The sequence below is a fragment of the Lates calcarifer genome, linkage group LG20 (assembly GCF_001640805.2).
Source record: "Lates calcarifer isolate ASB-BC8 linkage group LG20, TLL_Latcal_v3, whole genome shotgun sequence".
NCBI classification, from domain to species: domain Eukaryota; kingdom Metazoa; phylum Chordata; class Actinopteri; family Centropomidae; genus Lates; species Lates calcarifer.
Genome location: NC_066852.1, coordinates 8,683,398 through 8,704,232, shown reverse-complemented (window position 1 = coordinate 8,704,232; position 20,835 = coordinate 8,683,398). Strand labels below are relative to the sequence as shown.

The following is a 20,835-nucleotide window of genomic DNA, read 5'->3' as shown; positions in this document are numbered from 1 at the left end:
GAGGGAAATGGGGGAAAGAGGCCAGTCTGGCCATGCGTTAATTACCCCGCTGCTAGCTAGCTAGCTAGAACACAAGTGCACAGTCAGCAGGCACTAATTAGGGTTTCTTTTATTCAAACTACTGTTTTCATTGAACAAGGTTTAAGCAGCAGGGGGCAGGGGCTCATGCTGCTGTAAACTGCAATTTTCACACAAGAGCAGGAAATTAGGTCTGAAGCTTCGGTGTCAAATTAGACATGATTTTGGTTTCTCACATGAAGAAACCTCCTTACACTTTTGCAGACTTTTGAACAGAGCATCCCACATGCTGATAGATCAACATTGCAAGACCTTTGAAAAATGAAAAATATTATGCAGAGGAAGAAAAGACGGTTGCTTTTGATCTCAGTAGGGACTGAAATGTGAAAATGAGCCAAGTGGTCCAGCTGCACTCACTGTTTGTTCTGCCTATAAGAACTGAGGACCAAGGGCCACTTCCTGACACTTGAGTCATCCTGCCTGGGGGATGAGCCGTTTTCTTCATGACCCACTGTCTCTTACTGTACCTGATCTACTCCTCCGATAGCCATTACATTTCACAACCATCGTCTGTTCACAGTCACTCCCTGATGATAAATAGAGCAGCTGCTCTGGCCTTGCCTCTGACAGCAACCTGCAAGCTCGTAACTTTAAATGACTCTGCTATGCACAGATTCACCCGCAGGAAAGACGGCGATCTGGAGCGCTTAGAAAATGGGGGTGGGGGGGGTGGGGTCAAAAGACAAGATTCTGTAACACAAGACTTAGCAGTAGAGCACGCTGAGTAGCTGAAAGGATAGAGGTCAAGGATAAGTGAATGAGAACACAAATCAAAGCTAATTATGTAAACCACCTCTCCATCTCTCCAGTATCTTTTTTTGTGGGAACTAGAGAGTACAGAGTATTGACTAAAGATTTCAAGTGACAACTAGTCTATGAATTTAACCTAAGAGCAGCCAAGCACATCTCATATGGCGTTAAACTGTCAAATTATCTTCCGTGCTGGGTAAACGACAGGGCTCTGGAGAGACAATGAGTCCTGTGAATAGCCGGGAGCGAGACAGCAGTGTTACTTGAGGGCTCAGGCCTTGCTCTGGCTGTGTGGCAGTGCACAGGGAACTAATGCCTCAAAACATGACAGCTGCACAACCTGCAGGCACGCAAGGGCGGCAACCTGAGAATGTGCAGATTTTTTTGTGTTCCCTTTTTCCTGAGGTACTTTGATAAAAATGATTTAGTCTAAATGAAATACAGCTCTGTGGCTTTTGATGTAACACCATGTCTGTTAATAGTACTTTGAAGAGCAGATGAAAAGGAAAAGTATTATGAAAAAATTACGAGAATAAAAAAAAAAAATGATTGAAATTATACCTCTAGGAACGGCCATGCAGTGGGAAGCACGCTCCATCACAGAAATGGATTACAGTGTTGGACAGAAAAACCAATTGAACTCCAGTTGTGCTTTGTGCTCTGATGTGTCTTAGTGTGTCACATAAAGGAAGAGCAGAGAAACAGTCTAGCTGATGGCTGCACCATGTCACAAGCCTGCCTGAGTGAGGCAACAGACGCTGGCACTTAGCAGACTCCCTCACGCTCACTGATCTCCTGGGGGTTGGCTGATTACTGTGATTCTGAAATTACAGTCTTGATGAGCTGGAGCATTTTACAAAAAAAAATTGCTGCAGAAATGGGTCAGGCTGGGGCTGAGTTTCTTCTCAGAGAGGAACAGGCAAGAGGAGAAGGAGACAGACTTTTACTGATCAAACAAACAAAGCTGACCAACTGGATGGGAAATAATCAATGTTTGGGAGGTGATTGATCTTTTGTGCACATCTAAAAAGCTTGCCAATACAATAAAGTGTGAATATACGCAGGCATCATTGAAGCAATATATATCTATCGTTACAAAACATACGAATACATGAATTTGAATGTATATAAAAAGCAATAAATGATAATGTGCACTTTTAAAAACTGTGAAATGTCAGTTTAAATGTGTTCAGGCTGAAAAGACAACAGGTACAACAGAAAGACAATAATACTGACTTATATTGCTACTCCCATTCATCATCTTGTCATACATTAATGTCCTCCAGAGCCAATTAGTCTCAGTTCTCGTGACTGATTGCTGACTTCAACTCTCCATTTGTGCTGCTGCCCCTCACAGCCTGAAGAGTCCAAGTTTGTCAGCAGTTGAGTTGTAAAATTTTAACACATTGAATTAACTGGGCCAGCTCTGACTAGTCTGCTGTTAAACCCGGGCAGCAGATTGCATCTTAAACTCACTCACATTACAAGATCATCAGGGCAAAAGCATTCAGCCACAATCTGTCTGTGAGTCTGACAGTAAGTGACATCTTCCTGATGGTGAAAAGTAACTGAGACGGTCAGATCTAACATGAGAATGTGGCAGTAGTGTTGTAGTAAGCATACTGGACCACACTCTGGTGGCAGACAGATCTTTAGGGGAGGGAGGGAGGGAGGGAGAGAGGGAGGAAGGGAGCTAGTTTGCTGTTCATCAGCAAATTAATGGCACAGTTCATCCTAATTTCCCTTGAAGACAGATCTATGGTCCTGGAGCACAAAAATATTCTTTCTCTCTTTCTGGTTTTAACACAGAGCTGCAGAAGAGAACCAGGCCAGGGCTGGCATCGGGATCTGACGTGGGGCGGGCAGCAGAATTGTAACAGCTTGGTTTATTGTGTGGGATGGTGGTGGAAGTTAATAGTGTGTGTGTGTGTGTGTGTGTGTGTGTGTGTGTGCGTGTGTACGTGCTGAGATCCGTACTTACATTTCTGAAGTCCAGTGTTCATCTGCGTGTGGGGGAGAAGCTGGAGGGGGAGGTCACCTGGCCCCGGGAGACAGGCCAGCATTTCACACAGACACTAATGCAACATGGGACACACACTTCTCCTCACACTGCAGAGGGAGAGAGAGAGGGAGAGGGAGAGGGAGGGAGAGAGAGAGAGGTGGGGGGGTGGGGGTCAGCAGTCAGACATAACTGCAAGGCAGCACATGGTGCGTGGCGATACAGTGGCTGGGTCCGGACTAATAGAACTCTGTGGCCGATCCCTGGAGGCACCGGGCTGAGGGAGACATAGTTACCTTTCAATTAGAAACTGATTCACACCTGGAGCATCAGGTAAGGTGACATTTGATGCCAATAACAACTTCAATTAAACATCAAACAGCTGAAGTAAAACTAGCAGACTGGGCCTGAGGGGCTAGCAGCTTTAAATCGACTCAGTCCCTCCTCCTCCTCCTCGCCCTGCATGTTAGTCAGCTAGTTGGACCCTGCTACCTGCACTTTACCTCTCCGTCTCTACCAGACCTTGGCGGAGGAAATTAATGACTCCTGTACACTCGAAAAGAACACACTCAAGATGCCTGGAGCTGACAAGTTAGTGAGTCTCTGATCGATACTGCAGTCCTCTAGACCTCAAAGAGGCCTTTATTTTGGGGACATTAAACAATGGAGCCGGCTCAGGATGTGGTGGAAAAGAAATGAATAAACAGGGCTACAGCTCCAATAAATGCCTGCCACTTTGTGCAATAACCTGATGTAATAGAGAGGGAGAAAACGTTAGCCATGCTCCACTTGGCTTACTGCTGTATTCAAAACACCACAGATGCTTGCTTAATCAGCACTGAAGAACAGTCAGGGAGCAAATTAAGTCTACAGAGTCCGCGCCCTCCCCTTTTGCTGTGTGGCATCAGAAGAGGGCGGCAAGTGTGCACAGACAAACAGCGTCTATGAGAGAGGCAATTACCCACAAAACAACCTTGGCATGCCTGTCTGCCGCAGGGTGATGGCTTAAAAGTGTCTTCCCCCCCTGCGGGGAGAAGAGACAAGTGGAGGAAAGAGTGACAAAGCAAGAGAGAAAGGTGGAAAGAGAGAAAGACGGGTGGCAGGTTTGGGGTGGTGGGGTGCCTGAACTCGCTTTAAAAAGCAGGAGCTCAAAAAGGTCAGGATGACAGCTCATTTAAATCCTCCCAGTGAGAGGAGAAAAAACAAGCCTTAATGAAGCTGCCAGTTCTACACAGATACCTGAGAGCGTTGCACCTTAGGGTGCTGCAGGGGCAGGGCAGCGGGGGGCGAGGGAGAGGAAAGGAGAAAAGGGTAGAGAGAGGGGGGAGACTGGTGGGTGGCGGAGCAGCAGTCTTGAAACAGATCTGAGGATTTTGGGGGTGTTTTGTGCCGCTGATGCTGCGTCACCCTTTCTGTTGCCCAGCCTCCCACTCCTCTCATCCTTCTCCCTTTCCCCTGCTTTCTGATTTACAGCCTGGACCGCCATATGGCAGCAATCCCTGCCCTCGATTCAGCGTGTCACCATGCATTAACTTTAATTGGCCTGATATGTTATTCTTTTCCCTCGGCCTTGGAAGGATTTTAGGTACATAGCGCCTTGATGTCAGCAGGCAAGATTTCCAGCCCTCTCTCATTTATCAGGGTGCCAAGATTTCACACAAAGATAACAGCAATCTCTTTGACAACAGGCAGGTTTGGGGTGGAGGAAAACTAAATATCAAATACAACAGTGTCTTTGCTAGGGGTTTCAAAAGCAAAACGGTGGCAGGAGAATGAAATGCTGTGGGGGAAAAAAAACAAAAAAACACAAAAACATCAACATAAACTGTCAGTTCATTTGTTATGAGAACACACACATCAACACACTACAGGCAAAAAACAGCCAACAGGCCAACGGCTCACCCCCTTCCTGCCTCCCCCACAGCGCCCCTGAATGTCAGAAAACTGTGCAGTGGGGAGTGTAGCGGCAAAGGTCAGCCTATGGTAATGCCCCAGCTGACACTCTGCTTTACAGCGCAGAGCAGGAGGAGATGAAGCCCAACAGACAGAAGCCTGACGTCTACTGACTCGCTTATCAGCACCACTGCCACAGCGACTTCAAATATACATCACACGCCAAACACTGGTGCTTTCTACAAAGGCAAACTCCCCCACACAGGCTTTTTTTTTTTCAACACATTACACTATTTGTATCAGGAGCAGGATGACTACACCTGACAGGGTCTAAGTCCAGACAGGAACTGAGCTCACTAACGTTGGAGGTGCCTAGCTCAGCTGCTGAGTTTTAATTACCCTCTGACCACCAGGCAGGGGGTTTAGCCAGGTCTGGACGTGGGCTTGACCCTCCAGCCATCCATCCATCTTGGCAAGTAGGTGTCTACCCTAATGGCTTAGTAGCCTTTGTGATATAGAGACGCAGCCCCTCCTGTCCTGAGTGGAAACAAAGTTGAGTCTGTGAGGGCCCAGTCGAGCCAACTGGGCAGGCTTGTGGAGCAGGGATTGGCTTGGTGGAGTTTAGCCAGGCGTCTCACACTATCAGCCCCATGCAGACAGACACCACGGGGTTCTCAGAGTATTAGGGGGGCCCCCGTGACTCGGCAAGTCTCCACCAACTACTTATAGAACCGTAATAAAAGTGTGTGAATAACTGTGTGGCTTTCATTATAGACAAATAAAGGCGAGCAGACAAAGCAGGACTTGCGCAAGTGATGCACATGGCTTGTGTCATGTGTCAAATTGCTCCCATAAAAGCTGACCTATATTTTCTATTCATTCCTCAGTGGGGAAGGAGAAGAAGAAAGCCATCTGAAAGTTTAAAAAAAAGTGTGACAAAGAGAAGAAGGAAGGAAGCCATTTAAGAAATTAGACCAGCTGACTGCATTTATGTGCAGAATGCTTTGATCAATAACCACAATCTGCATTTGTTAGAAATTTGGGAATAGCATCAGGCTAACTGCATAGGAAATTGTCTATTAAAATATCTACCAGTAGTAATGCATGAGGAAAAGCGAGGATTGTGCTCTAAAAATAAGCTCATTAGGAGAATTGGCATACAAAAATATTAGCGGAGAAAAACTATAAAGAATTAAAAAAAAAAAAAACAAAAAAAAAAAAACAAGGTGAGAAAGAATGTTTGCTTGTTGGCTGAATATTTGCAGCTTTACTATACCAATTAAAAGCAGAAGCAATTAGGAGAACCAAGTCACCATGTTGTACATGGCTTGGGCTAATGGCTAAGGGAGAGGAGAGTGGAGGAGAAAGCAGGCTGCTGTTATTTTAATTGCATGTTTACCCCCAGGTTATGGGTCTGAAATAGAGCCAAGAAAAAATGTTGCAGTGGAAATTCAATGCAACTTCAGTGTTGATTCTCTCAGGGACAGAGAGAGTGAAATTACTTTTCTTTGCAAGCAGAGTCTCTGAATAGGAGGTAAAGAAAGAAAAGGAGCAGGAAGAAGAGAACAGCTTTTTACCCTTGAATACCAAGCCAGAGCATTCTGTCAAAAGAAAGGGGGAAAAAGCCTTGGCTCTTGAGCATGTTAGAAAGAAATAACATGTTGGTATGGCCTTCATTAGCCCATCAGGCTTTACCAACAACAGAGGTAGAAAAGGATTTCTGCTGCTAGCGGAGGGCCACGAGCATGTTAGGCTAGGACAGGCTGGTTCGCAGTCTCACACAATGGATCTTGATGATTCCAGCACGTCCCGAGGCGTTTGGGACAGGCCGTTTGCTTTTTCAGTCAGCACAGACCACCCCATCAACCCAGAGTGTTATCTCACACCAAAAGAGAAAGGGCGAGAGAGAGGGAGATGGCCACGATAGTGAGCGGACGGTGAAAATGAAGAGAAGATAACCACCCCAAACCAAACTTGCACACAAACGGAGAGTCTATAAAATAGTGGTTTCCAAGATGCGAGAGACAGTGTGTCAGGGATAAAACTGTCAAACAAGGAAACTGCTGCAGTAGTGTGGGAGAGAGGAAGACAGCTACTTGAAACTACTCTTCTTTAGAGAGAGGGAGCGGTCTGCAGAAGAGCTGGGAGGCTGTATGAACACTAAGTAACTAACTGATGAAAAAGTGACAGTTCCCTAAGGTGAGATGGTGGATATGGAGTGAAAAGAGACAGCATGCCCCTAGAATAATGCATAGTCCACAGCTGGATCGGATAAATCTTTGCATACGTGTCAGATACGGAACGTTGGCTTCACAACGAGAACACAAGCTCTTAGATGAGCTGTGTACCATGAAACTAAGAAAAGGAAGCGCACTTTCAAAGCACGTGGCCTCTTCTTATCAGAGTGACCTCATTCCTCCTGTCTTGTCTTTACATCAGTGGTTTGGAGCCTGTGGCACAGCCTCTTGGATGACGTCCATGGCTGCTCACAGTGGGGAAGATGACAGTAATGGTGGCGAGATGAGAAGATATCAGGCAGTGAGTGTCCTGGCGTGGCCTGGCTATCTCTGCCAGAGCTATGTCATGTACATTACCCATCCACCACGTCAGCGCTGTGAGGACAGCCAGCCAAGGTCCATTCTTCAACTTGGGGTCAGTTTCACTAACAGCCACTTAAGCCCACTTGGCTTCTCAAATGTGGAAGGTAGAACTAAGTGTGCTCAGTCATGTCAAGCCTGGCCAAGGTCAGGCAGGCAGACAGAAAGTGCTGGCAGCACCGCATGCGTGGCGTCATGAATGCCAAAATGCCGGGGCCCCTGGCTGTGCCGTTTGACAGACATGTTTACACCTGATAGAAAATGCAGTGTGGATGGCCTGCCAACAGAGGGGATCCAAAGTGAGGGGTGCCAGCCTAGTTATTTATTTATCTGCTGAATATCCATCCAGAGTGCAGCCAGAGGCTGGGCATGCCTCAGTGAGGAAAAAGCCAGCCTACTTTCAGACATGACACTCTTAAACCACTTGAGGTAGAAAAATAAAAAAGATCTGACATGTTGTGAAAGAAAAAAGTGAGGATCTCATGAAGCTGCTCGAGAGATTGGATTTGATTTACTTTCATTCTTAGTAAATCTCATACTAATTAATGATTAACACATGAAATGAGTCAAATTAATCAGAGGTTGCTCTGAAATCATCCATGACAATGTACAGAAGCTGGGCCTTTTCTTACTCAGCACTGCAATTAAAACTGTTTGACTAGATAGTTAGGCATGGAAGCAAATGTAAGGTAAGCTATCCAGCTCTCTAGTGTGGCTACTGCCATGGGAATTTCATTACTTTTGTAGGTATCTGCAAAGTGTTGACCAAAGTTATTATGGTTCATCCTGAGAGGAACATGATTTTTCCCCCAAAATTCCACGGCAATCCATCACAGCTGTGACATTTCACTTAAAGCAGAGATGTCAGAGGACCACCAGAGTCATTAAGATACATCATATGATCAATTAATATCTGATAAAAAAATTTTGTGCCAATCTATCCAGTAGATCTTGAAATGTTTCACTAGATGGCTAAAGAAAACTTTGACCCGCTGGTGGTGCCAAAGTCAAGGGATCATCAAAATCATAAAGATTCATCTTGTGGGGACCATGTCTGTACAAAAAGTCATGACAATTATTGTTGAGATATTTCAGTCTGGACCAAATTGGTTAGCCACTTGCTGGTCCACCACTTTCGACCAAAAGACCAACATTGCCATCCCTCTAGCCACACTACACTAGCTTGGAGTTTTTGATTTAACAGATGACAATGTTGGGAAAACACTGAGAAGCACAGGCATGCAGATGAGCACCGCGGGAAAGACTCTTTATCTTCTGGAGAGACTTGAGCCACCTCAGAGATGGCGCTCATACATATGACATCAACACTGCTCCTTTCATCTCCTCAGTGGTGCCACCACATCTGTTTTATCTTCACATATACCCATATCACACCAGACAACAATGCACTGAGTCACATGCTGCCATGTCAAATGCCAGACTCTGGGGTTTGGTACAGGACTTGGATGGCATGATTAGAGCAAACACAGATATACAGATACAAAAGTACCGTAAATCTGCTATCTCTGTGTGTCAGAGTATGTGCAGTGATAGACATCAAACCTAAGGCAGCTATTTTTTCAAATTGCATCCTTGTGTGAATGCTCAGTTATAAATCACATAGCTGTGGTACAGGCACAATGAAGAAACCTAAACAAACAGATAAGCATATTTGAACTGAACTGATCTACTGCAATGATATTCAACATACAAAGATATATGTATTCAGAATTACATCTCTTGCAGTGTAGACAAATTGACAAGAACCTACATTCCCCAGCTTCTACAAAATAATCCTTCTGAAAATACAATTAGCTGTACAGGTAACTTCCATCAGGTCTGAAACTGGGCCGAGTGGCCCATCTCAGGTTTAAAAGTAGACTTATGAGCCCTTTCTAACTATTTGACTGTAAGTCAGCAAGGCCTTCTGCCTGGTTAGTGGGATATAACTCAATGTGCTGATAGCTAAAGCGCGGCAGCATTGTTCCAGCTGGCGGAAAAAGGGGAAATGAAGATGGAGTGGTTTGATTTCATTTGTTAGCAGGTGCATCCATTTTGTGTTCTTCCCCACACCCACCTCGCGACTCTCAGTCAAAGCGCTTATCAGAAATTGGACACCCCAGTGACAAATTGAGCCTGCGATTAAAGGGAGAAAGAGGAAAGCTTTGTTAAGTGCTGCTGATTGGGATCCTAGGCTACCCTCACACACCAGAGGTGTACATTTTGTGTGTGTGTGTGTGTGTGTGCGTGCATGCATGTATGCTTGGTACAGAGCCAATAGCAGAGCTGACACCACCACCACCTCTTCTCCCATTTTCCCCTCTCCAGGTGTTCCCACGGCTTACATTTCTGCTCTGAGTACTCAGCAAACAAAACCAAATCAATGCAGCTGTTCCCCCATCTCTCTATCTCTCTCACACAGGTATATATATATATATATATGTGTGTGTGAGTGTGTGTGTGTATATATATATATATATATATACACACACACAAAGAACATGCATAGGAAACTACACACAAGCACATGAAGTATACACCAATGATTTTCCCCTGCCGGAATAATGACTTCCTCTTGTGTTACCAGTGCCTTCATATTGACATATACGCTGTGTTTAACAAAGAAAGTTAAGTCTCTCTTGTTTGTCCCACCCAGACCCATATCACTGACCCAGCACTAACCAGCCCTGGCCTGTTTGTGAGTGTGGCTGGGCTGATTTAAGGGGGGGGGGTCAGAGCAGCTCTGCTAGGCAAAACTGTGCAGGCGCTGACTCTCACAAATCATCCTAAAAGGGCTTAACGCACAAAACCAGCTTCCAGTGTTGCACAGGGCCACTGCGAGAGATTTATCCACTGTGCCATTATACTAACTGCCCTCTGTCCCATAAGAGCTGTATATATATATATATACCAACACACATACACACACACACACATATATAAAGAAAAAACCTTAATTAGACTTATGCCTGGTCCAACCCTGTAGGAGAACTCACTCAAACAATTCAAGCTTTTACTATTCTTCACTAAAAACACAATTTCATTTACCGTTAGTCTTCTTATTTAATGTTGCCATACTACTCAAATGCCACACACTATTGCTTTAGACACCTTAATAGCTTAACTGTGACTTGTGAGATATTGAAAGTGTAAGCAGCGTCTACATCTGTAAGAATACCATCAATTTTAAGAATTTAGATGCTGTAATAACTCAGGGCCACTCAATTATTTATAAACACTGCCCCCCAAAAGAATTTTAGTGAACCACAGCTTCATCTTTAACACTGTTATTTTATCCAGTTTAATTTCTTACTGTTAGTTTATAAAGGTCTTGTGACAGGCCAAAGAAATAGCTCTCACTAAGATTCTTTTGAAGTGCATTGGTTCAGTTAGCAAGAGTGGATTAATTTAGATGCGTGTCTAAGGGGATGTGATGCACAGAACTGGTGAAAATATTCTGCCGTATTGAGAAGTGCAGTCATACAAGTCAAACACAAATCCCTACATAACAATTTCAAACCCTGCGGTGTATGTGTTCAATAAAAGCTGATCTGTCTCCATCCTGTGTCTATGGAAGGTTGGTAAGGTCAGCCGCCTCCATGGCAGCTCTGACATTCAGTCTGGCCTCAAGTGAGACCAAATGAGTCCCCTTCGCACCTAGAGACCAGCCGAGGAATAAAAGAGATCTTTCTGCACCGGACAGGGTTGTGTGAGATTTGTTCCTTTTGCCCCTGGCGAAACACAAGACATTTGTGGTCTCTTCTTCATCTCCTGTGTATATGTGAGCACCTCTCCACCCCCAGCTCTTTTCCCTAGCAGACACCAGCTCGGGGGCAACGGGCAGCCAGCCTGTGACTCTGTGGAGAGCCAGGCAAACACAGGCCTGGCGTGGCAAACATCTCACGTCCGTGTCTGCATGGGAACATCTGGCCCTCCCAGGCTTGCAGGGCCCCTCTGTCTGTCTGCCTGTCTGACTGTGAGCCTACACACACTGTGTACTGGTGTTGTCATGGCACCAGAATTTTATACTCCTACACAGGTACCGGTTTTATATACGGAGAAAGCAGTCACCACAACACCAAAACAAACACAACAACAACAACCACAGCACCATCTTATGATTATCAAATTACTGATTTAACAGTTTGGTTTGCATCTTTAGCACAGAGGCTGTGATGTTATTTGTGAAACCGCACATCCCAACCAACATCTCATATCCCCCAACTAAATAATTCTATTTTTGCCACTGACCCCAGTTTTGGGTGGATTAAGATTCATTTCAGCAGCTGTGTATTGAACCACAACACTTTTCAGACAGAAATGCGCTGATTTTGCAACCCAGTATCAAAAACTGTCAAACACTGAAAGCCAGCATCAAATGTCTGGTCAGACTTGTCATCGCAGCTACTTATTCTTTTTGTCAAGTAGTTCTGATTTTTCCTGAAAATTTTGCCAATTTTAGACTGTTTTATATATCATATTTTGTAAATATATTATACAATTTTATGGCTCTGAAAAAGTTTAGTTTCAGTGTTAATATAGGTATTGAACACATGTATCATATTGACAGAGGCAGACAGTGGTAGACTCTGTGTGTGTGTGTGTGTGTGTGTGTGTGGATAGTCCTGAATACATAAATCTTAAATCAAAATATTCAATCTCTTAGTCTAGTCTGTACCGGTGAGATAGAGTCATATGAGTAATAGAGTTAGCCCAGCTGATAAAAACTCCTTCTCCTATCACTCTCTCTCTTGCGTTCTTGCATCATGTCTGCTCATACAGATCTCCTGCGGCCGTCCAATGATTCAAGACTGATGAGGCATGCTCAAAGGTCTATGCCATTGAACACCGCATTAATGCACCCAGCAGCAAATTTTTTGCCATCGACCCCCCGTTCCCTTCAATAAGGACAGAGCTATCAATCAGGCCCAGATAGCCGACACCAGACACGGGCTGATGAAGTAGGGGACTTTGGAGCTAATGACAAATGGATCTCTCAGATATGGTCACAATATACTATGACAGTCCGCCGAGAACGCTTGACCTTTAACAAAATCCTGAGCCACTTTTTGCCAACACTGTATAACGAAGAATATGCAAACTGCTGTTGCTGTTAAGAAAGTATGGTTATTATGTGAGAACTCCTGGGTCCAGCTGAGAGTCTCAGCCCCGTCACTCTCTGAGCTGCTTCTGACCGGCCCAGCCCTCCTCTTTTTTCACACCAAAGCTCTGGGAGTGACCTTCAGCAGGCCTGCTAGTCCTGCTAATTGGGGTCTCTACAGAGCACAGCAATCCACCCCCACCCCCCTCCACACTGCACTGTAGGAGGGACTTTGGGCCAGTGAGAGCAAGAGATAGCGGGGGCCTGTGTTGACTGCTTAGTGGGGTAAAAACTGAAAATAGTTCATCTTGCAGGGGAAAAGTTATGGAGAATGTTTTCATTATTAATTTAAAAATTATAACATTTCATAATATTAAGAAAATATTTGTGTGTGGTTTAAATTATAAACATTAAAAAAACTACACATACATCACCACAGTTAAAACTACAGGGCTGCACAGAATAATTAATTTAATTTCAAAACAAACTGATGATTTATTTCTTTCTCTTTTTTCTTTCTATTGTTGTGGTTCATGTTATTATAAAATGTTTAAAAAAAAGTGTAAAATGTACATCACAAAGCTGTAGGTGACGTCATCAGATAGCTTGCAACTGTTTAACATCAAATAAGACAGATATGGCAGCTAATCCCTACAACTGCAAAGCTGCAATCAGTTCATAATGGGTATTTTTATTTAAGAAATTATTTAAACAAATAGTTTATCGACTAATCCATTCATCCACCAATCTTTTCAGCTCTAGATAGAACATAAGAGCATTATGTGAGGCAGAGATACTGTGAATAATGTGAACTTGTTTGTCTTAAACATTCACCTCAGAGAGGCTTTGTTGCCCTGACATTAAGATTCAAGGATACTATCACCAGAAACACTAAACGTTAAAATTATAGGTTAAAAGGGGAGCAAAACATCATAGTAAATCATGTAAAACAAATAAATGCAAACTTCATAGTGCCTACTACAAAACCATGGTATATAGAACACCAAATATCTCAAAAATTTAAACTGAACAACATGGTGGTATTTTAAGGGAACGTGGGTCAGGCAGGTCAATTTTATCTGTGGGCCAACAGGGTCTCTGCCCTGCTCTCAGGAACACAGAGGGGACAATGACACAGGTAATTTAGAGCAGGCTCAGGCTGGCTGCAGCTGTGTACCGAGCTTGCCAACACCACACATCATCATATCAGGGCCACTTCCTATCAGTGTGATCAGCACTCAGTAATAAAAGGAGAAGAAAATGCACAGGAAGTCATCCTGTAAAAACAAGATACTGAGAGCCCTTGTGTTGGCAAAGAGTCACTGAACTGGTTTTCTAGAGTAGCTTTAAGGTAAAAGACACATTTTTCTGAAGGAATTAAAAGACATACAGTGAACCTGGTAACCATTTTAAAGTAGGTTTGTGACAGATCTAGTGAATGAGACTTTGAGCCAGGGTGGCCATGAATAGAAGGGTCTACATTTAATTTGCTAATCCATCATTCCAATTGTACTCAGTAACAAAGGGAGAGGAGAGTGGTGGGGCATTCAGAGGCAATGGAGCATGCTGAGGGGTGCGTGTGTGGTTCTTCATGGAGTCAGAGAGGCCGTGGCCCTTGGCCCTAAAAGCCCAGCCAGCACTGGGGAGAATAGGCTCTGATGAGCTCAATGCAGGCAAGACTAATCCCTTCATGTCCAAAGAATTGTTTAACTATGTTTGACTGATTAACCCAAACCCCTCGATTCCACTTACAATCTATTTGTTCAATCAAGGCTCCTGCACTCATCATGCTGCAGTGTGTGGGTGGTGATGGCGAGAGAGAGAGAGAAAGAATGAGAGAAAGAATGAGAGAGAGAGAGAGACAGAAACAAAGGGGGCTACAAAACAATCCATTTGGAGGAAGCATACAGAAGTCAAAAGGACAGCTTTTTGTTCTACTTGCAATTCTCCAAATGCACATAGCACGTGAGTTCCGGCGAACCAGCTGTTGCTAACATTCAAAGGTCAGAGAACTCTTGCCTTGAGAGATTTCAAGTAGAAAGTCTGCAGTAGTGTGTCAGCATAGTGCTCTGCCATAGTGGTTTTTACCAGTTCATGGGAAATGGAAATTTAAAGGCACTCTCCCCTGCGTGGAAAAAGAGGTTGCCAGGAAGATTAACCCAGCTTCCTTTTATAGCCTCTGACAAGAGGTTAAATCACACATTACACTGCCTGAAATGTCTCCTAGTAATTAGATCAAGAATATTACTCTCTCCTCTTCTCCTTGCAGACTGCAGCTGATCAAAGCCTAATGATGGTGTCAGTGCCATAGGCAGTGCTGGCTGGGTAAATCTCCCCATCGGGATGGCAATCTGTCAGGGCCGCAAGACCTGCTAAACAGCACAGGACATGAGTACAATGGTGCTTGACACAAAGTAGACTAAATGAACCACATCTTTTACCAACAAGCTATCCATCAGCAGTGGACCATTAAAATTCACAGTAATGATTAAACATCTCTTTGTTTTGGGTCCAGGACTGTGTGTTTATATATACACAGTCAGCCGAGATGTATGAAGTGAGAGAGATGATGGTGACATCTGCAAGTTTTACCTCAGTAATAGTGAAACCTGCAACCGTATCTGCTGTCTTTCCATGCCAGGGCAGATCTAAGCAGCACCTGGTCCTTGGATGGGGTGAGGGGGCTACTGGCTATTAATTACAGAAAGCCGACACGCAGTGCAGGCAAACCCTCGCAATGAGACCCTGGGATGTCAGATACACAGCAAGACGAATGCTTCTCTGTCACACAGCAACATGACCTGCCTCAGGACTCTTTACACACGAGTACTTTCAAGTATGCCTTTCAAATTGTGGCCCACCCTTCTTCCTCTACCCCCACCCCGTCTCCCTCTCTATCTCAATCACATTCTGCGGATGTTACACTACTTCAGGGGATATTTTCTGACTAATGCAAAATGGTTGTGCAGTAGCATGATAAAAGTTGACATTTTCCTTTTCTAATTCAATGCTTCCTTTGTAAACAACCTCGCCTTTTTATGTATGCACATGCACATGTGCGTGCGTGTGTGTGCGCGCACACACACACAGGCTGCAAACACATCACACATAATGGCCAGTTTTACTATTTGCTCTCGAACTCAATGGCCGCTAACAAAAGGGGGAAATAACAGGAGATATGCCAATCATTTATCGTTGAAAGATGTCTGACAAAAGAGGCCTTTAAAAATCTGACAGCTTTTCTTTTCCCCATCACAACCGGCTCCTGCAAAAAGAGGGGGACCCGAACAACAGACTCCAGCAAGAGGTCTGACCCCAATTTTAACCCCATACAGGTGGCACAGCACTAACACAGGAAGCACGAGTGCTATTCACAGGACACAGGCAGAAAATGTTCTCACTCGAAGACCTGCTCTCAGAGATCATTTAAACAGGCACAAAGACAGCTCAATGCCAGTTAAGTGTATTCTAATGTGCTGAAAAGCAAATCCCCTTGAACACATTAATGGTAAAGGCTCGTTCTGTGTGTGAACTAAATGCATCTGGAGAAAGGGGTTTTGAGAGTCATGGTGTAGAGCGACTATGTAGCCACATTGTATTATGCTGTGAAGGCTGTTGTCTGAAATGTAACAGATGTGATTCAAAGTTTAAGAGGCAAGTTTTAAACCTGGTAATATACACAGAAAAAAAGGATATGCATCTATTGTGCAGCCAACAATCTTCATTATAAAAATCCTGCAACAATTATCTCAATACACAAAAACAGTAATGTCAAGTGTGGTCGTCTAGTTCAGGATAATAATGCGACTCCTCCAGCTACAGAGTTGAACTATGAACTGTGATTACAGCCAACATCCCCCCGCAGAGCGACAACTGCATCTCTGCACATTCCAGGAAACGCAGCCAGCTGAAGACAGCAAATACACAAGAGAGGAGGAGACATAAACAACGTAAGCTAGTTTGAGAGCCGCACCGATGTTTACTGTCTCACTAAGTGCATTTCATCCCCTCTGCTTTCACAGCAGTGGCGGTATTTCAGCATGCAGTAGAGAGGGGCTGCTGATGCCACAGGTCTGTGTACAGAGGGCTCAGTCACAGCCTGAAGAAACTGTTTGGACAATGTAGGTGTCAGACACACTGCCTGTCTGGAATAATGATTCAGTTCAGCCTCTACAAGACACCCTCTAGTTCCTTTATAGTGGATGTTCAATAAAAAAAAAAAAAACTTGACTGTTTTTGGAGAGTAACTGTTGAAACCCTAAGAGGAATTTCTACCTTGTTTGACTTAGTGCATTGCTATCAGAGAGAAAGGTCTGCATTTGCCTCAAACAGGCAGTGAATGACATGCCAGAGATTAGCCTCTGAAGGTCACAGTCTTAGCTCATCCTTTCAGCCGCTTTTCACAACACAACCCTGGGCCCTTTTGAACAACAGGAAGAATGTCATCTGGTTACTTTTCAAGGCACGGAGATACCATTCACTGTGGCCAACAATGGCTGCAAACAGGACCAGAGGGTTAGGAGGTTATAAAGGGCCCCATTCTATGTGCCACTCGCTCTCTGGTACACTGGACGCACACAGAAAAACACACACACACCCACTCACACACAGAGGCCTGGAGAAGTGGTGCAACCAATGATAAACTGAGTAGGGTCATGGCAAAGTGGCGTGCACTGACCGCTCACCCCTCACTAGCTCTCTCAGCTCAGGCTCCGTCCCTCTCCAACATAGCTCTTAGCACCAATGCCTTCAGATACATTCACTGCTTTGTCACTTGGGGGAAGATAAATGTATGACACCCTAAACTTCATCCTTAAGGTCACTGCGCCCTCTCAAAGATTTCAGTTTTTACTACCAATTTCATGAAGCTACTATCCTGGCAAGAAAATAAAAATTTTTACTTTAAATAGTTCAAATACATGACTGTCACTGTATTCTTATTGTAAGATAAGTGGGAGAGGTAGGAAATTTAGCTTTGTAACATAACTGAAGTTCTGGGAAACAAAAGTAGCATTTAAATAAAAAAACAAAAAAAACAAAAACTCTTGTACCATGTGTTCAATGACAAGACCTCGACCAAAATTATCTGCTGTTATTCAGGTTGTAAGGCTTGTCCCCAAAAGGCCCTCAGACTACAGCCAGAGCTGAAATCCTTCACCAATTTAGTCTCTAATGAACCCTCTGAAATATTAAAAATAAAGCCCAATTAGCCGACAGCATTTTACATCTCCTCCCTCTCTAATCCTCTCGTAGCTTAGCCTTATCTAATGTCTGCGCCAACTATGACACTTTGAGTTCACTCTCCCTCTATCCCTTCCACTTGATATCACCCCACAGCTTTACTGGTGCTTTGTTGTGGCATTCTTTCTGACCCCACAGACCAGGTCAGACTGTGAGCCTCTCTGGTGATGGCTAATGATGCCCTGATATGTACAGTTGGCATGGACATTGGAAAACTACAGCAATAACTGCGGACATGCTAATGGCATCTATTAGGATTACTTAAGAGTGATATGGGACTCGCCTGGCAACCTCTTATTACAGAGGGCATGGTATTGGGGATGGAGATTTTCTGTGGAGGGTCAGTGATCCGATTGAGACGGCCTTATCTTGTGTCATAAACAGATAACAGTATCTGCCCTGCTCTTCTGCTGTTCCTGTGAGATGGAGGTGGATAAACAGCCCTGTCGTCTCCAGTGCCTCCGACAAGCCTGATCAGACAGATGCTGTCCTGAACCAAACCCTGCTCCTCCTGCTGCTGTGAATGCTGTTTTTGCCGTGAATGTCACCAGGAGGCCCGGATTCCTCCCTGATTGCCCTCAAGCTGAAGACACAACAATTTCAGAAAGCCCTTTGGTCTTGGTGTTTGTAACATCAGTTTGCAGTACTCCCTGGCTTAAAGCCTTGGGTTTGCTGATTACGCAAACTATCCAGAAAGAGTAGGGCTTTTTGCCCTAATTGGACCTGCTGGGTAATATGCAAATCCATGCAAAAAAGAGCCATGAAGAACACAAATATGTAGCAAACAAAGACACAAAGTGTATCATCAAATCAGGCCTATCGCCTGCAGTTATTTGGCACAACATAAAACAACCCATGTGAACCAAACTAAATACCATGTAACAGCTGACCCACAGCCTGAGCCCTGCAGGTCAGTCCCTTGTTCTCAGAGGTATCCTGAAGTTGCCCATGATGTCCTCAACACCTGATCTGGATGTATCATGTGGCTGCAGTTCTTTACTCCCAGCCTGACCTGCGTTTGACCCTCACACTCTGTCTCTTGACTTTGCCTACTTGCACAAAGGCTACCAAACATCTGCTCCCTGTCTGTAACCAGACTCATACAGCTGAGAAGGCATCGGGTGGCCTCACAGACAGTGTCTCCAAATGGTGGGTGGCTGAGTGGGTGAGTGCGGACTGACAGCTGCATTGGTGACTGGAGGACTGAAAGGTGGAGCCGGTTGGCAGGTCATTGGTACCTGGGAAATCTCTGCCCTGCTGTCCGGGACGGGGGGGGGCAGCCTCATTTAGCAAATGGATGATATTCAACAAATGCTGCTCATCTAAAATGCCTGAGGTGAGGAAAATAAAAATCTGCTATGCACATAAACTTCACAGACAACACCTGCAAGAGATTTAACATACACAGGCCCCCGCTGGAATATGAAAGGAACAAATGTATTGCATTGGGGAGAGTGCACAGTTACGCATTTCCAATTCAAGCACCGTCGCTAAAATGCTACATCAAATGACTGGCTTTGAATAAACCAAAATGAGCACCAGCCAAGTGGCTCATCCCAGCACAGAAAATCATTGTATCAAAAATATGCTGGTTAGCCGAGCCATTTCACAGTCAACAATCACAGAATCAGGACTGTTACTAATCAATGTATTTTAATGAGCTCCCTGTGAATCCCAACAACAGCTGAAACATAAAAGCTGCTCAAGTTCTCTGGTTCACTCTTTGTACCTTGTGATCTGTTATTCATAGTCTTGCTCTGAAGTCTCCAAGAAATAAAGCAGAGCTTTGATGTTATCCTCTTATTACTGCTGTCTGAAACAAGCCTAATGTTGGGAATCAGACCATTTGGCTGTCATGTGTAGAACCCTCTGAAACACAAAACATCTGGATGTCAGTGTAAGGTGCTCAGAATGATTGATTTTGCTCTGTGAAACCAACCATCACTCACTAATAGGTGCCTTGCCATTTGTTTACAAGAGGAAAGTTTGATAGAGTAAGATTAGTATCTAGAAAACTGTGAGGGTGAGCATATTACAATCATGCTGTACTCTACTCAACACTCTAATTTAAAGCTTCCACTCATGTTAGCTTAAACACGCAGGTGTGTATGTTGACTACATGTATTTTTTTCTACAATAGTTTAACCTCATCCACAGGCAAATTGTAGACTGTGAGGCAAAAGCAGCCAAGATGCTACACAAGTATTTTAGAGGAAATTACCCTACTCTGCCCACAATGTAAATCAATATGTTCCAATATATTTGTCAGTGGTTGGCTGAAAAACCATGGCAAACTTGCTTTCCTGTCAGTTTGTCCTCAGCAAAGACTCTGGGTTTGCGGTGACAGGTCAAAGAGTCAGCACATGACTCACAGGAAGAGGAGAGGAGACACTTTGAAAAGCCATGCAGAGCTCTAATTAACACATGCATTCAAGTGGTATTTCAATTTGGTGAAACACCATAATTTTCTACAATGCTGACCAGCATGACATGAACAAATGAACCAGGTGCTCCTGACATTTGGGCTTATCTGCTGCCTTTTTGAGTAAGAGCAAACACACTCATCTTTTTTCAGACTTAAATAGACGCAAGCACGTGTTCAAGAGCACACACAGAAACTAATTAACTAATGCACTAATGCCAAAGTTTAATCACTAAGCTTTGTGTTATGCAAAATACAGCATGTACTGTAAAAAGTTATTTGTCTCCGCATTTGTAATATCTCGCAGTATCTGTGGAGCATTTTACTTTCATTCTTCTAGGTGTCTGTCAGATTGCTGTCATTAGAGGCAGACTGCATTTTACAGATGGGAGGAGGCCTTACAGTCATTTGTTTCTAAGACCTAATTAATCTTCATTGTGCTGGGAAACATAGCACCCCAATGCAAAAAGGGTTCCTTCTACACGATAATTGCAGAGAGTCGAGGGGCCTGAGTTTCCCAGACAACATGGTCTGAAATTTAATTATCTGCTCTTTGGAAAATGTAGGGGAAGAAAGCTACATTGCAAAACTGCACTTTTGAGGCAAGTAATGTCAGGCTCTTGTTTGAGTAAGCGCAGGATATCATTGAGCACATCCTCCCTGCTGACTTAAACTAAACAGTTTCACCTTTGTTATGGTAAAGAAAGTTTAATGGCTTTTTATATTTAGACAGATTGTCAAAATTGTCATGCAA

General features: G+C 44.1%; 1 protein-coding gene across 3 annotated transcripts in view; it reads right to left on the bottom strand.

Moving 5' to 3' along the window:
* fam222ba (family with sequence similarity 222 member Ba) overlaps window positions 1-20,835 on the bottom strand; it is a 29,069-nt gene that overhangs the window by 6,739 nt on the left and 1,495 nt on the right. For all 3 annotated transcript variants that reach the window (XM_018692107.2, XM_018692108.2, XM_018692109.1), the window contains exon 2: window positions 2,810-2,937. In XM_018692107.2, the coding sequence (XP_018547623.1) occupies window positions 2,810-2,891 (82 nt within the window). In that variant the 5' untranslated portion in view covers window positions 2,892-2,937. The remainder of the gene's footprint in view (window positions 1-2,809; window positions 2,938-20,835) is intronic.